This window comes from Lygodium microphyllum, chromosome 6, assembly GCF_053477565.2.
Source record: "Lygodium microphyllum isolate KBCC chromosome 6, Lygodium_microphyllum_v1.1.10, whole genome shotgun sequence".
Classification (NCBI taxonomy): Eukaryota; Viridiplantae; Streptophyta; class Polypodiopsida; order Schizaeales; family Lygodiaceae; genus Lygodium; species Lygodium microphyllum.
This window is the reverse complement of record NC_141140.1, coordinates 60,785,468-60,802,462: the sequence shown is the minus strand read 5'-3', so window position 1 is coordinate 60,802,462 and position 16,995 is coordinate 60,785,468. Positions and strand designations below refer to the sequence as shown.

The window sequence follows — 16,995 nt, the reverse complement described above, 5'->3', positions numbered from 1 at the left end:
TGAATATGGAGTGTCGTCTTTCTCGCCAAGTCCATAATGCCTCCTCATGGCCTCCAGCATTGGAGAAGCCTCTAGTCATGAGAAGAAGGTGTTTGTGACATTATGATTCGGTTACAAGTCATATTGTGTGTCTCATGCAAAGACTAGCACCCCACAATATTTGCATGATACTCTTTATAAGAGCACCGGATTTGATACCATGTGAAGAAGAGTGTGGAGGCACTGCAAGGGTTTGCACTGAGGAAACATAGAGTGTACAACCATGACAGAAGCACAACGAGATAAACAGAGGCATAGAAAGCAAAACTCAAACCCTAAACTCAAAACTCAAACACAAACAGAAGAAGGGATAGAAAGGACACAACTCTGAAGTGAAAGAATGCTGTAAATGAATGTGAGAGTATACAGTGTGCTCTAGGGGTGAGCAGTGTGTCGGGGAGTGACGTCCATCGGAGATGGATCCCAAGTGCTATGACCACCAAGTGAAGTGACAGAGTGAGAGAGACACCAAACGCTGATCACTAGTGTGAGGAGATTTAGGCGACTGCAGAGGATGATGCTTGATGATGTGGACGGAGCAACAAAATGTAGCTATAGAATGCCACAGTAAAATGCTGTAGTAGAATGCCGCAGTAAAACACAACAGTTAAATGTAGTAGTAGAACGCCGTAGTAGAACGTGGCAGCAAAATGCCACAATAGAATGCTGCAATAGAACACTGTAGTAAAATGCGGCAGTAGAATGAGGTGATGGCAGCAGTCGTGAAGGTTGGACCACCACGTTGTGGGAGACTGATGGCTGAGATTTGCACACAAGGGTGAGAAACATTTGCGGAAGAGATAGGATTGAGTGGAGACAGCCTGTCTATTTATAGATGAGGATGGACCCTTCCAAATTAGGGTTTCATTGAACTCTCTCGAACAGCTCCCTGCTTTAGGGTTTTCATTAAATTAAGCTTGTTTTGGGGTTGTTTAAGTGGTAATTAGCATGGAATGCATTTCTTAGCTCAACATGCCGCTCGAGCGACTTCCGTGGGTGAGAGTTGAGACTATTCGTGTCTATATATTCAGTACCACCCATTCATTCTTCACCACTCACTCACTTCTCTTCATGTGATATGAGATCATTATCTTTCTCTCTCTCTCTCTCTTTCCATCATCATCATCTTCCGTTGCCAGGTGCCAATCTCCGCCATCATCTAGGTTGTGTTTTGGTGGCAGCCTCCCTTTTCCTCAGCTGACAGCCTTCTTCAATTGCTAGTGATAGCTCCTCCACACATGGCGACAGTCCTTTCATATTACCTGGCATCAGTCTTGAGCATTTGGTGATAGCTTTGTCAGAAGTGGAGCAGCGGTGGAAGCATAAACATGTGCTGAAATAAACTGCTGAAACACAAGACAAAAAGAGAAAAGAAAAGAACACGATACAGATGAGAACTCAGATGTATGCACGGGAAATGGAATCCATATATCTGAACACGAGACAGTCGCATACAACAGTGAGTCACTGGCTGCTTGGGCACTGGCACTGGCTCCTCTCTCCACAGAGTCTGCAGACGGTGAAGATGAAGTGACTGACTAAGGAGGAGCCACTGAGTATAAATAGGCTGAAAAAGTGGGGAGCAATAATGCTGGTCGGACAGCATTTAATGCTGGCCGACTGGTGCATAAAATGCCCCAATGGCATAAAATGCCACACTAGAAAAATACCTAAAATACCTAATAAAAATGCCTAAAATACCTAATAAAAATGCCCAGCCCAGATCAAGCTCAGACTCACACATGAGCTGACAAATACTCTGCTAACACCCTCTCTCAGATCATGAGTGATCTGATACAATACAATAGTACAATGAAAAGGGATCAGAAACTATACAACATAGAACCACCAAGTAGAACCATGGATACCCAAGGAGTGGGTGATCAAGCCACTACCAAGGTGCCTCGGAGAGAACCTGATGTCGATGTCGATCGTACCAAACACCTGAAAATAGAGAAGATCATAGAATGTCTCTGTGTCCATCACCAATATCTCGCAGTAGCATACAAGACCATCCTGTCAAAAATGCCTCTGAACATAGGTGACCATGGATTCCCCGCCTTTGGCCAAACCACCAAAGTGTCCCCTCATGTGAGCTCTAGACAAAAGCCTCCCGCTCTCTGTCAGAGAACCAGCTCATCATGAACCTGGATGTCAATCCCAACTCCAGGATTTGATTCTGCCAGACTGAAGTCGATGCGTCAGGGACGTCCCTCTCTGGAACCTGTGCACCTGTATAAAAATATAGATGAGGCGCAGCTGCCCCATCTGAACACCCGCTCACACTCCCTCTCTGGCATAAGAGAGTCGTGAGGGATGACCTCATCACCACCACTAGAAAGCAGCCGAGGAAGGGGCAACCAAGCCCTTCCCGCAAGCCGAAGAAGAGGATCCCTTCCGCGCCTTGGACTTCACCTTGGTCGGAGGATCGGAGTCGGAGTCTAATAAAGGAGAGGACTCATCGGTAGAGTCAGCATCCCGCTTCGTCTTCTGCTCCTTCTTCCTGGAAGCCGCTAACTTCTTGCAGTTCTTCCGCAAATGTCCCTTCTTGCTACAGTGGTAACACTGGGCCTTCGACTTCTTCTTCCCGTCACCCCTCTCTGAAGCTACATAAGCCTCACCTCCATAATGTGCCAGAAGCCGCCCCTATAATCTCAAGGATGTCGCATGGTTGTCCTCATCAAAATCTTCAGGAAGAGGAAAAGGACGGAGAGGTCGAGCAATAGCTCCACAGACGATGTACCATAGCCGCTTCTGCACAAACCAAGCTTTCATGACAGCACTCCATGTGAGATAATCAGGTCCATGTAACTTATCATCAGTGGAAGTGCACGGAGGAGCCATATGGAGAGGATAAGAAGAGAAGTAGAGAAGAGATGGAATGTAGAGAGGAAACACAGCCAAAACACAAGCACAGACTACAGAAAATGAGAGTTCACATGCAATATAACCCAAAATCTGATCAATAGAAGACAAAATCTGATGCAGAAAGTCAAAAAATCAGTCAAAAACTGCCAAAAACAGAGAAAACGGCCTGAAGGAGCAGTCACCCAGCCACGAGAGATGCTGAATCAGCAAAACGCAGACTGTAAACTGAAGAAAAACAGGTAGAAAACTGTCGCCAGCAGCTGCAGATGAAAAACGCAGGCAGCAGAGGGTGCGCAGGCAGCAGAGGGTGCGGAGGCAGCAGGCGATGGCAAAACTGCAAAAAAACGCAGGCTGAAAACAGCCCCAAAACAGGTCGCCTGGCTGCGACAGCAGTCGTCAGATCAGCAGGGGTACTAAACAGTCCTGAAATCAGCAAGAAAACACAGCAAAAACACAAATCCTGAAAACTGATACCATGTCAGAAGTGGAGCAGCAGTGGAAGCATAAACATGTGCTGAAATAAACTGCTGAAACACAAGACAAAAAGAGAAAAGAAAAGAACACGATACAGATGAGAACTCAGATGTATGCACGGGAAATGGAATCCATATATCTGAACACGAGACAGTCGCATACAACAGTGAGTCACTGGCTGCCTGGGCACTGGCACTGGCTCCTCTCTCCACAGAGTCTGCAGATGGTGAAGATGAAGTGACTGACTGAGGAGGAGTCACTGAGTATAAATAGGCTGAAAAAGTGGGGAGCAATAATGCTGGTCGGACAGCATTTAATGCTGGCCGACTGGTGCATAAAATGCCCCAATGGCATAAAATGCCACACCAGAAAAATACCTAAAATACCTAATAAAAATGCCCAGCCCAGATCAAGCTCAGACTCACACATGAGCTGACAAATACTCTGCTAACAAGCTTCCATCCTTTAGGTGTCACCGTTCCTTGCGTTTGGCTGCCGTGGAGGTCCTCCTTCACATGGCATCTTCATCATCAGCTTGGTGTCGGTTTTCCAGGTGCCATACACTTGTGTTTTGGTTTCTAGCTGCTCCCTTCCATTAGGCATCACACCTCCAGTTGGTGTCTTCATCATCAGAGGTTGCCTATTTTTGCGTTTTCAGCTTTTGAGTCATCCTCACTACCTAGCGTCACATCCAATAGTTGGCGTCAACTCATTGGGCCCACTTTTGCAAACTTAGAGGCCTCTCACCCTTTGATAGCAGTCTTCCTGCTCTAGGCGACAGCTCATCATCCTTGTGTTTGTAGACTTAGAGGCTTCTTCGGCACTCTCCCTGCTCTAGGCCATCTTTCGTGCTAGGGCACCCTTGTTTCATATTCACTTCATTATTTCATTCATTCATCATCTTGTTCTCTGAATTTCTCTTCTCTTCTTAGTGTTGGACAATCCAATGCCTCTAGTATCACGAATGAACTGAATGCACAAGTAGTAATGCAAAGGCCCCGAATTTGATATTTCAAAAGTTTGCTGTAAATTTATTTGAATGTTGAAATTTGATCAGCATGTGTCCTATGAGCAGAAGATCATCTACATAAAGACATATGACCAGCAAGGGTCCCCCTCTTTGCATTCGTAAAGAGTAGACTTTGATGGGCTGTTAATGAACCCTTGGCTGAGTAAAAAGGCATCAATTTTTGCATACCAAGCTCGTGGAGCTTGTTTTAAACCATACAGAGCCTTTTTCAGCTTACATACCAAGTGTTTGGATCCATCAACTGCAAAACCAATGGGCTACTGTATATACACTTCTTCTTGAAGTTCCCCATGTAAAAATGCAGTCTTAATGTCAAGTTGGTGTACAATCCAACCATGATGTGCAACCAAAGCAACTATAGACCGGACGGTAGTCATAGAGGATGTAGGTGCAAATGTCTCCTCATAGTCAATGCCCTTCTTTTGCATATAGTCTTTGGCCATAAGCCTGGCTTTATACTTATTAATGGATTCATCCTCTTTTCCTTTCGGCTTATAGACCCACTTTGTACCAATAGCTTTCTTTCCAATAGGCAAGGTTACTAAATTCCATGTTTGATTCTTTATGATAGAATCAAATTCAACTTGCATTGCTGCCATTCAATATACACTTTGTTGTGCATCCTCAAAACATTCAAGCTCCTCGTCATCAAGTGTGTGTGCTGCCATAACAAACTCCATTGTATTAGTATTTTCATGCAGATAAGCTTGTATTCTAGTATGACCAACAATAGGAACATCCAAATGACTATCTTTTATAGTCAACAAGTACCATCTAGGCATTTGCCTAGCTTCTTGATTGTGTACAAGCTCTTGTTGAATCTCAAATTCACCATCTTGTTGAATATTCAGATCAGCCATAGGTTGAATTTCTGCATGGCTTAATGAAGCATCTGGTTGAACATTGTGATAATTTATTGAAACTCCAGATATATCACCAAAAGAAATGGGCAGCAGCCCTTCAAACACATCATTTGCAGCCTGATATATATCAAAACCAACAAGGGATAATTCTGATTTTTCATAAAAAATCACATCCCTTCTGACAAAGACTTTCTTGGGAACAAGATCATATAGTCTATATCCTTTGCTCTCACTGATGCACCCTACAAAAAAGCATTTGACAGTCTTGTTGTCCAACTTCTTTCTTAATACTTTGGGAATATGAGGATACACAAGACACCCAAAAGTACAAAAATGGCCAACCGAAGGTTTCCAGTTGTTCCAAGTCTCAAAAGGTGTAACATTTTTTAATGCCTTGGTAGGGCACCTGCTCAAAACATGACAAGCACACATAACTGCTTTCATCCAAAAGCCATGTGGCAAACTCTTGGCTTTCTGCATACATTTGGCCATCTACATGGGTGATTGATTTTTTCTTTCTGCAAATCCATTCTGTTGTGGAGTATTTGTACTAGTATATTGATGGACAATGCTTTTCTGCTTCAAAAAGTTATTCAGCAAGGAAGTCATGTATTCCTCGTCTCGGTTTGAACAGAGAGTCTTAATCCTACAGTTGGATTGATTTTTAATAAATGCAACAAAAGATGAAAATGCATCATACACCTTTGACTTTTTCACCAATAAGTAGAACTCGCAAAAACAAGTAAAGTCATTAATGAAGGTAACAAAATAATAACATGCAACCAATGACTTTGTCTACATAGAGCCACGTACATTCGAATGCATAATCTGTAAGCTGGCAGTTGCTTTAAAAGCAACATCACGAGGAAATGAGAATTGCTGCGTTTTGCCCAAAATGCATCCCTCACAAATATGCTCAGGAGGTCTCTCCAAGAGAGGTAAACTATCTAGCATCGGAGTACAATGCATAAGCATCAAACTGCCATAGTTGACATGTCCCATGTGAGCATGCTATAACTCTACTTGTGACATAGCAGGAGTAAGAGTAGATGGTAAATAGATTGACCGATCAATCGAGTAGACATCTAACTCATAGAGTCCATGACATAATGTACTAGTCAAAGTCAAAGTTAAGAATTCTTTATCCCTGACCATACATTTGTCATCATTTAATGTGACGTGCATATCACACTTTGCTAAAGAAGAAATGGGCAACAAATTCTTCTTTATGCCTCGCACAAATAATGCATCCTACAAATGGAGAGTAGGGCCATCAATGGCTTTCAAGACCATCTCCCCAACACCTCTAACAGGGTAAGTAAGATGCATCATTGGCACACTGCACAAGCTTGCCAATAAGAGTTGCAATATATAGAGAAAAACAAATCCTTATGGGATGTAATGTGCTTAGAAGCATCACTATCAAAGAGTCAAGTGCTGGCATCTTCAGTAGAGCTAAATGCTTTATCAGCCCAAGAAGAGTTATAATTGCAAGTCTAGAAACAATACTCACGGTCTATAACAAAGGACGCGGACTTTGTAGCAGTAGAAGGTGCATTAGAAACAGACATCCCTGACTCCTTCTCCTCCTTGGCAATATACTTCTTACATTCAGTGATGTAATGACTTGGTTTCATACAATAGTGGCACTTGCCCTTCTTGGCTTGCGTGCCCCTTGTTTCTTGTTGGTCTATGAAGTATCTAAGTTGCCCTTGCCCTTTTGCCTCACTATAAAAGCTTGTTCAGAGGCTATTACATCCACCCCACTATTCTTTCTTGTTTGCTCTTCTTCTAGGAGCAAATTGGTCAAGTGAAGAAAGGTAAGTGGTTGCAGAGAAATTCTTGTTGTGAGATTTAGGGCCATATGAAAGGCCAAATTGGTCAAGTGAAGAAAGGTAAGTGGTTGCAGAGAAATTCTTGTTGTGAGATTTAGGGCCATAAGAGGGCAACAAAGAATTGAGAGTAGTAGAGGTAAACTGTGCATTCGAATAATACTCATCTACATTCATTAGTTGCTTAGGCAAGTCGTGAATTTTGTTAAGATGATCTTGCATGGCATCACCTTCATCCATCTTCACATTCTCAAGCTCTTTCTTCAAGAAAGTGATGCGTGTCTTATTTTTTCCAACAAACATCCACTCAAGTATAAGCCATGCTTTGCGTGAAGAAGTTGTAGACCGTATGTGTGAGATTATAGACCGCTGAATTGCCAATGCAATCGGTGATAATGCTTGAGCATCCTGTGTGTCCCAAGCCGTTTGTGCTACTGATCTTTGGGGAAGGGACTGAGCTGGAGCAGGCCTTTGACCATGTCCTCAAGGAGGTGTTGCTAGAGCCAAAACTCCAAGACGAATTTCTTTACCACTAACATAATCCCAAAGATTTTTTGCAATCAGCATATTCTTCATCATGAAAGACTATAGAGGATAATTATTGCCCTCCAATCTATCCTCCTTGGATACATATGTGAATACATCACTTTGTCCTTGATTGGCCATAGCAAATGTTACTGTTTCAAAGAGCACAGGAGCAAGAGCTAAAGCTGGAACAAGTTGGAAATCTTGAAATTTCCAAAAATTATAGCATGCAACACACTATAATTGACAAATCTGTGTTAAACTCTATCAAAACTGTCCAATGTGCACATTGTCCAAGGCACAAATAGTGCTCGGTAACACAACCAATGCAAACGCCCCAAAATTTTGCCGTCCAAAATTGCCAATTCGAATTCCAAGAAATTTCTGCAATGTGTGCCCAGAAGCACCTCCTGGAGCAAAAAGGTGCCTCTTTGACAAAAGCCCCTTGCTTTAGCTCGGGTTTTGCAAATAAAAACGTACTAAAGTATACCTATCACCTAAGATGGGAGCAGGGTCGATGTTCGAGCTGAAGGACCTGGCAAAGTTGACAGTTGCTTGGTGGCGGACAGGTGGAGCTCATGAGCAAGGTTATAGGAGGTGGAAGGAGTGGTGGCAGGGCTGGTGGGCAGGTGGAGCTGGGGGTGGCGCAGCCCAGCTAGTGCAGAAGGCGCTGCAGGACCAGGGGGTGGTGGTACAAGTGGTGAACCTACTAGCGGAGCTGGCATAAGTGGCAGCTCACGACGTTGGTGCTGGAGCTGACGATGGTGGTGGCAGTTGGTGCAAGGGGAAGTTGCGACTGGTCGAGGGCATGCCTGCAGGGTGGTGACTGCAGTTGGTAGCTATTGTGCTGCAGGTCTGTACAGGCAGCAGCTGGGGCAATAGTTGATGAAGCTGGAGCTAATGAAGAGCTTGGCAAACTTGGGTGCTCTAATACCAAATGTGGGAGATATGGAGGATTGAAGCTCGGCTGAGAGTACACAATCGACAGTGAAGAGTAAGAGAGTGAAGACACATCATGATTCCCAATGCAATTACCAAGAGTACAACCCTTAGGCCTTAGGGTTGTTAAGGTGGGTTCACACTCGAAAGGTGTAAGTGATTGAACTGTGTAACATAAACAGACAAGATAAAAAATAATGTAACTGGGGGTAAAAACCTATCATAAGGAGAGTAAAAAGTGCCCCGGTGTCCTACCACGGATCACCGACACTCCTCTGTGAGCATAGGCGTGAGTCAAGCCCAACAGCAAGGCTGTCCAGCAACTACTATCTCTTGTGGGAGTGGATTGAGGGATTGAAGAGTGTGACGCAGTTGATGGATCCCGAATGCAGCATACTATGCTTGCCGTCGAATGATAAAGAGAATATGCCAGGTAGCTGTGAAGGTAGTAGGAGAGCCAAAACACAGAAGTTCTTAATGGGAAAAGCAACAAAAACCATGTCTGTCATGATGTGTCCAGATGCAGTTGTATGTGGGCAGCAGGGTGAAAACACAGGTGGTATATAGTCATGCATATCGGATGCTTTCACAGCAGGGCATTAGGATAAAATGGACGAGTTGTGACTGTACATGCAAGGCTACTAGGACCTCCAGGCAGCAGGAGCGCCAGCTCAGCTACTAGGACCTCCAAGCAGGAGTGCCAGCTCAGCTACATGATGATGTCTGCGGCAGCAACAGGTTGCCAGGGCAGTAGGACGTGTTCCTGAGAGGAAAGGGCTGATGCTGGCTGGTAGCAACCATGGTGATAATTTGATGAACCCAAGGGCTGGATGGTAATTGGTGAAAAAGTTAAATAGTGGGGGGGTGACAGTGGAAATGCTATGATTCCCTTTATAGAACTTAATGAGCTGTTTCTCCTACCAATATTCTAGAAATTTGTCTTAATTTGATTTAATTGAGGAATTTGTTTTTGGGCTGTACCAGCAGAGACGAAGGGATTTAGCTGATAAAATGAGTTTAATTTAAGGTTAATTCTGTTTAGCTTAACATTATTCTCTCATTTTTCCTTGTGTGTGTGTGTGAAATGCCCACAAGCAGTGGCACCTCCCCTCCAAATATTAGCTAATTTAGCAATGAGTCATGTAACATTGTTCCTATGTACAGATAAGAGGGTTTGTAAGATGAAGGAAATGGAGGTTAATTCGACGAGGATCCTGTTGTTGGTGAGTGTACCAAAGAGGATGACCACATTGAGTGTTTTGTTGAGAATTTAGGCAATCACACGCAGTGTAGTCTCTTTGAAGCAGTGGGCAAGGGAAATGCAAGAAATCTAGGAGAAGGGATTGAATCCCATAAGCACAATGGTGGAAAGTGCTACCTACCCAAAAGACTATAAAGCATTGCACTTGCCTATCATTTGAATGCAATGTCATAGTACTTTTGTCCTTTCATTGAAGTGTCATTTTCCACTTACACAAGATCGTGTTTATGAGTCCAAGCTTCAATCTTGGAACCTAATTCACTTGTGTAACAGTCAGTCTCTCTAAGTCTATGTCTTCATGAGTCTTGTCTTTATCTTCCATCCTCCATAGCCATGCTCTAGATCCATGCTTTTCAACATAGTATCAGAGCCATGGTGAGCATGGCTCAGATTAGTAAAGCTCATTTCTCACCTCCATCCTCATTCTTTCCTTCATGCTTGCCATAGCTTGCATGACCTACCCTGCTTGGAGCTCTCATATCTCTTTATACAAGCCAAATCTTTTCAAGCTTCCTTTTGGAGATTTGTTTTTTTACTTCTAAAGCTTCTCTATGGCACTTCAATTGCTGACATCGGTGGTCTATATCTTCAGTATTGTGGAAATTCATGGTCAGTGTCTGATGTATGCATGTTTCCGTCCATTTAGTTGTTCTCCCTCTGCGCAACATGATCTTTCTTGAAATCATAGGGCTTTTGAAGCCTATTACCCAGGCTATCTCCAGCTCAAATCTTTTCCCAAATGGTCCATCGTATGAGCTGCAATCAGTGAAAAACCAATTCCCTATCTGAAACCCGAAAAGGGCAGCCATAGCCAATAGCCATTTTACTTGAAGCTTATTTTTTCTTTATTTTTTCACTCTTGCTACTTGAACGAAGCTACTGCCACTTTGATTCACTAAACCACTAAAGTTTTTAGCAAGTCTACACATCAAATCAGCAAGGAGGGGAGATTTTGGAAGATTTGGAAGACTCATGCTCAACTCAAGAAGATTCAAGCATAGTGTCTATTGATACTCATCTAGTGTCTCTTAGCACTTGTGTTCTTTGACACAATTAGCTCATCTGTTGTTCAAATTTGAGATTTTTGGGGCTGATTTGTTGCTGCTCCAACCATCCAACATGGGAAAAGACTCACTAACATGTCGCTTTTAAGGAGTAGGGTTTCATATTTGACGAACATGCATAAAGCTTATCTTGATGAAGAAGGGCCTACGGGCCATCACTAATGGACAAGAGAAAAAGCCTTGGGATGCAACTCTTGCAGTTGCTTGGCAGAAAAGTAACGACAAGGCTCAACCCATCATAAAGCTTGAGTTGGATGACATCGATATCCCATGACACTTGGAAAAGATTGGATACTCTGTTTGGTGTACAGTCACAGTCTTCAAAGTATGGTTTATTAATTGGAATTTTTAGACTAGACATGAAACCTAATACATCTCTTGCAACACATCTGAATTACATGGAAAGTCTCTTAACCCAACTTGCATAGATCAACATTAAAATGGATGAAGATATATACGTTGGTATTTTGTTAAAAAGTCTCTTAACCTAGCTTATAGGGATCAACAATACATGGGCGTTTTGTTAAAAAGTCTTCCTCTAGATTATGATAATGTCTTGACTACTTTAATCAACATGCCAAATCTTAAACTTGTTGACATTCAAGCCTCTTTGTTAGAAGAAGAAAAGAAGATAAAAAATAAAGAAGAGCCAAGTACTTTTAAAGATGAACAAATGTTTTATGTTAGTAATAAGTACAAAGGAAAAATGATCAGCTAATTTGTGACTTTTGCAAAAGGACCAGGCATACTGAAAAGTTTTGCCATGTTAGAAAGAGGCATCAAAAGGCCTATCTTGCAGTTGTGAAGGAAGAAGAAGACCATGGACATGAAGAAATAGAAGAAGAAGAAGACCGTGAGGAGCAGAAGGACAAGCCTCACTAGTCCCTCTATTCACACTACTGTAATAGACTTTCTGAAGCCTTGTATAACCTTGCCCTAATGTTCCTTTCATAAGCTTGTAAACTCCTTATGTAACCTGGCACTACAACCTTTGTATACTTTGTGAAGCCCCTGTTATAGCCTCTAGATGTCCACTATGTTTTTGGTACCCACATTAGTGTTTGCAATAGTCTCTGGATGATTACTATGTTTGTGGTGTGCCCACACTTTGCAGGTGGTTGTTCACTGAAGCCTCTACACACTTTGTGCCTTTTTGGTTGTGATTGACGGGGGGTGTTGAGAATTTAGGCAATCGCACCCAGTGTAATCTCTTTGTATGAAGCAGTGGGCAAGGGAAATGCAAGCAATCTAGAAGGAACTGAATCCCATGAGCACAGTGGTGGGAAGTGCTACCTACCCAAAAGACTATAAAGCATTGTAGTTACCTATCATTTGAATGCAATGTCATAGTGCTTTTGTCCTTTCATTTAAGTGTCATTGTCCACTTATACAAGATTGTGTTTATGAGTCAAAGCTTCAATCTTGAAACCTTATTCACTTGTGTAACAGTTAGTCTCTCTAAGGCTATGTCTTCATGAGTCTTGCCTTTATCTTCCATCCTCTAGAGCCATGCTCTAGATCCATGCTTTTCAACATGTTTGCTAGGCAAGAGCGTAGACTTGGATGAATACACCATGTGCACATAGGTGTCCAAACATGTGATCCACCCAACAAGATTTGGATCCTCAACTTCATGATTATGATCTCAAGCATTAAGCTCTAGTTTACCACCTTTGGGACCCTCTCTATGTTGCTGGCATTAAGTGATTTTCCCTCTAGTGAGTTGAGTACTTATTGCTTGTTAGTAAGTGAGTGAGAAACTAGAGCGTGAGAAAATGATTGCCATTTTTATGTTCGCTTTCAATATTTATGTACATCAATACCATGCAACAGGATTTTGCCATGCTTATCTGAATATTTTTAAGGTAAGAACTCTGCAAAATCTAGGATTTTTTTTTTTTTTTTTGGTAACTTGTTTATTGTATAACTTCATTTTTCCTCTTTACTCCGTTGTCTTTTTTGGGTATTCTCTTGACAAAACCAAAATATTTCTGTTACCCAGTTTTCTCTTTTAACTAAAGAAATAAAAGGACATGCCTGAATTTGGGGTAGAGGTAATCCAGCAAAGAGATGAGTTGGATGTAAGAGAAGTGAATATTGGCATGTCATCAACTGTTGCAAGAATGGAACCAAACTTTTGCAACCAAAAAATGGGGATAAGATTCGTGCAACCATTTGCTTATTTTACAGTTTTGTCTCATGGAAGTAATGCGATATGCTCTACAAACTTACACGAGAATCCACTTTTGGAAACTTTTGCAGGTTATTCCAGGCTTATCTCACCCTGAAGTGACATTACCCTCCATGCAATGCATAAGTTTCTTGTTAATTCAGGTGAATGGAATCATTCAGGATATCAAAGTGGATAAACACCTGAACACTCAGAATATTGAGCTGAATGGGAATATGGAAGAGAAGAAACTGGCAACTGCTGACAAGCAGAGGTTCCATGTTGTGCTGTATACTCTCTCTCTCTCTCTCTCTCTCTCTCTCTCTCTCTCTCTCTCTCTCTCTCTCTCTCTCTCTCTCTCTCTCTCTCTGTTGTCACTGTGTTAGGTGCTCAGATGAATGACAGTTTTTATAGCATAACTGTAAAAGTGCAAAGGGGCCCATTGGTCACTCTATGTTGGAATGTCTGAAAATAGTTTAGTTGGTTTCACTTCCAGAAAATTGAGGTGCTTAATGTATGATTATGATGAGCAGAAAGACTTGAGTGTCTGCTCTGTACCTTGGTGCAATCAAAAGAATGTCATGCGAAGACTTGAGAATGTTTAAAGAATTTCTTGGAAAAGGAAAATACTTCTCTGAACAATGTTTCTGCCTTTTCTTTTATTTTCTTTATATTTCAAGTATGCATCTTTTGAACTTCACTTTTTGTCAGACTTCAGCTCCCAGAGTGCTAGTCTGTAGTCAACTGGGTGGACTAGTGGGAATGGCTGACAGAAGAAAGATTTGGGTTTGGAGGCTTCCCAAGAAAAATATTGAGGGTGTTAGATCCTTGAAAGTCACAGTACTGCATCACACAAAAGCCTTGCAAGCCGTAGCCTTAGATCCTTCAGAGACTATTGTTGCTGGCAGTGATGACAGTGGTCAAATACTCATATGGAAAAATGTGGGTGAGCATTCTTTTGTGTCAGATGTGCAACAACCAGATGGAGGTACAATGGGGAAATTAAATCAGGAGGTTTCTGATTCCAATAGAGGAGCTAGAGGCCATGATGATGCAGTTGCATTGACAACTTATCATTGGCATTCTGAAGAAGTGAATTTTCTCAAATTTTCTGTAGATGGGGTCTATCTCTTTTCTGGTAAGAAAGAGTCTATTCATGTAAGCTTGTGCTTATAAACTCTCTTGCAAAGGAGTGTAAACAGGCTTTTATCTTTTCCAGGAGGGAAGGAGGCAGTATTTGTAATTTGGCAGCTCGAAACAGGCAAGCGCCAATTCTTATCTCGGCTTGGAAGCTCACTTTTACATTGTGCCAGTTCTCCAGATGCGTCTATCTTTTCTGTGAGTTAATTTTCTTTGATCATAATGATTGACATATGGTATATTATGTTTATTATCATTGTCTAATGTTGGAGCTTTGAATGAAAAGGCAAACACAAACTGATATGACAATATCTTATCATTCAAAGGTAAACTCAAACTGATATGACAAGATCTTAGATGCTTGCTTTCAGCACCTAGTCGTAACAAGGTTGCAGGTTACATTTCCTTTGCTAGGACAATCCTTGATAGACAAGTCTGTTTCCTGTATCAGATATACAGTTTTTTGTGTTTGAGATATTTTTTTCTTCTTCTATGTTAATATTGACTATGTATGTTATGTAGAATTCATATGAGGTGAGGCTAGGTAACCCGACTTGCATAAAAACTAGTGCTCATGTGGTTTGACCGATAATTTGTTACACTTTCAAGATTTGTTAAACAAGAGATTCTAGCGATGTTATCCCTTTCGACCACAAATGGTGAGGTTGTCAGCTTGTCTAGACACCTTTATTATCTTGAAGGCTGACAGAGAATATTTGTAAGAGTGATGGATGCATGGAAATTACTTGCTTCAGCTTCAAGGCTGCACATTAATAACCGCAAATGAGCTCTCATAGGTTGCATGCAATGGGACTTATTGGCATTGGGTTGACAAGGAAGGTGGTGGCACAAAGCAAGACTATGAGGCACTTGGGATGTTCCATGCAACCTGATAGGTGTACACATCTTGCCCAAGCAACTACTTGGTTGGGTTTCAACTCATATTGCAGACAAATTTAGTTCTTGGGAATCACATGCATGACCTTTCCACGTGTGCCTCAAAATGGCCTAGACGATTATGTTGCCCATGGTTTCATATTTCTTACCATTGATGCCCTTGTCAAAGACTACCTTCTGGGAAATCATGCGGTCCATCCACTTCATGTTTTGGAAAAATGACTTTACACATTCTGACATTACTTGGATTTCTTTTCATATATGTACACATAAACAAATAGGGGGCGTGCAAAGAAATGCTCAAACAAAGAAGGCAAACTCAAAGTACACGACAATAACACAATGATAAACAGTAGAACTCAAAGTTGAAGAGTAACTTAGAGAGAATGTAAATGAAAGGTCAAACATACTATGCTAACGTGAATACAATGACCTTGAACATCTATCTCTTGGTTGGACTGGGTTAGAGATGAAATAAAGAGTGTGTCATACTCTGAACGGATCCCAAAACACAGTAATAGGTAGCCTTATGAAGTGGCCAACTGCTGTAAATACCAACAGTGAAGTTTGGACATGCTGAATCTGGCAGTAGGCAGCAGAGCAGCTTGCATAGAACCGAAAATGCCGAGTGTGACAGCTTCAATTGACTGCATGCAGCACCTCCAATCAGGGCTGCAGCTCGAAGATGATGTTTGATGTCAGGGCGGCTGCCGTTTGCAAGTAATGCAGCTGTCTGCTGTCCCAAAACAGCCATGTGACAGCTGTAGTTTTTGACATCAGCAGATGGCATGCCAGAACAATGAAAATGCAGCCCAGATAGATGGTGACAGCTTGGAGAAGGCTGTAAACTGGTCGCCTACAAAAAACCTTGGCTGAAGCAGGGCTTGCAGAGATTGTCATGGGGACATGTAATTTTAATGCCTACCTTTAGCATTATTAACTTATGCACATGTGAGGTGCACATGAAGTGAAAGTTAGTTAAGTCACAATGACAGCCCAAGTATCCTAAGTGAGCAATGGGTGACATTGGCAAAAGTTGTGTTTAGTTAGATTGGACATGTAGTTATAGGTGATCGGTATCAATTTGGGTCTGTGAAATTAACTGAGCCATTAAAATGTCCAATGGTGACATTGGGAGTAGGCATTAATTGATAATCAGCTAGTTTTTGGGCAATGACAAAAGCGTAATTAACTGAGCCACTAAAATGTCGAGTGGTGACATTGGGAGTAGGCATTAATTGATCACCAGCGAGTTTTCGGGCAACGACAAAAGCATAATTACTTTATTTTCAGAAATTAAATTGTGAAATCAGTTGCATTGGCTGTTGATTAGCCTGTGAGCCATGCATACGCACCTCTGAACCATGTCATACTTTAGGTCCCTAAACTTGTCGATAGACCATGTCACAATTGTACTCCTATTGTATCCTTCTCATTTTTCTCTCTCCTTTCAAGAATCTTTGTATGGGATTATACACTATCTCTTCTAGATAAGCCCTTTTCATTTTCTTTTTTGTTATTTTTTGTCACGAGTTTGGTTACCTATGACCTAAAGGCGGGTTTCTTAGCTTTATTTATCCCTGTGTGTGAACATACATTATTGTGTGTAATAGTTTGTGTTTAGATGTGAACATCTTTTATATTACTTAGTATTAAATAAGGGTGAAAGGTGTAGGTGGATACCTCAACCTATATATTTAGGCTCTATCACTTATAGTTGCATCTCACTTAATGTAATCAATCTATCTATTTAGTTTGCATATGTGCAAGAGTTCTCTCTCTCTCTCTCTCTCTCTCCCCCCCCCCCCCCACCACCATGGCTTGCTGGTCACACGTAATCTCCCCCAATACTCCTTGAGTGGAGAGGTGACCAGCCTCACTAGCTGATCACCT

At 41.9% G+C, this 16,995-nt stretch overlaps 1 protein-coding gene across 1 annotated transcript in view; it reads left to right on the top strand.

The window, feature by feature from the left end:
- Positions 1-16,995, top strand: part of LOC148034619 (uncharacterized) — a 143,646-nt gene that overhangs the window by 41,649 nt on the left and 85,002 nt on the right. Inside the window, exons 3-6 of the mRNA XM_087680692.1 lie at positions 13,158-13,354; positions 13,562-13,664; positions 13,777-14,203; positions 14,285-14,403. Coding sequence (XP_087536818.1) covers positions 13,158-13,354; positions 13,562-13,664; positions 13,777-14,203; positions 14,285-14,403 — 846 coding nt within the window. The remainder of the gene's footprint in view (positions 1-13,157; positions 13,355-13,561; positions 13,665-13,776; positions 14,204-14,284; positions 14,404-16,995) is intronic.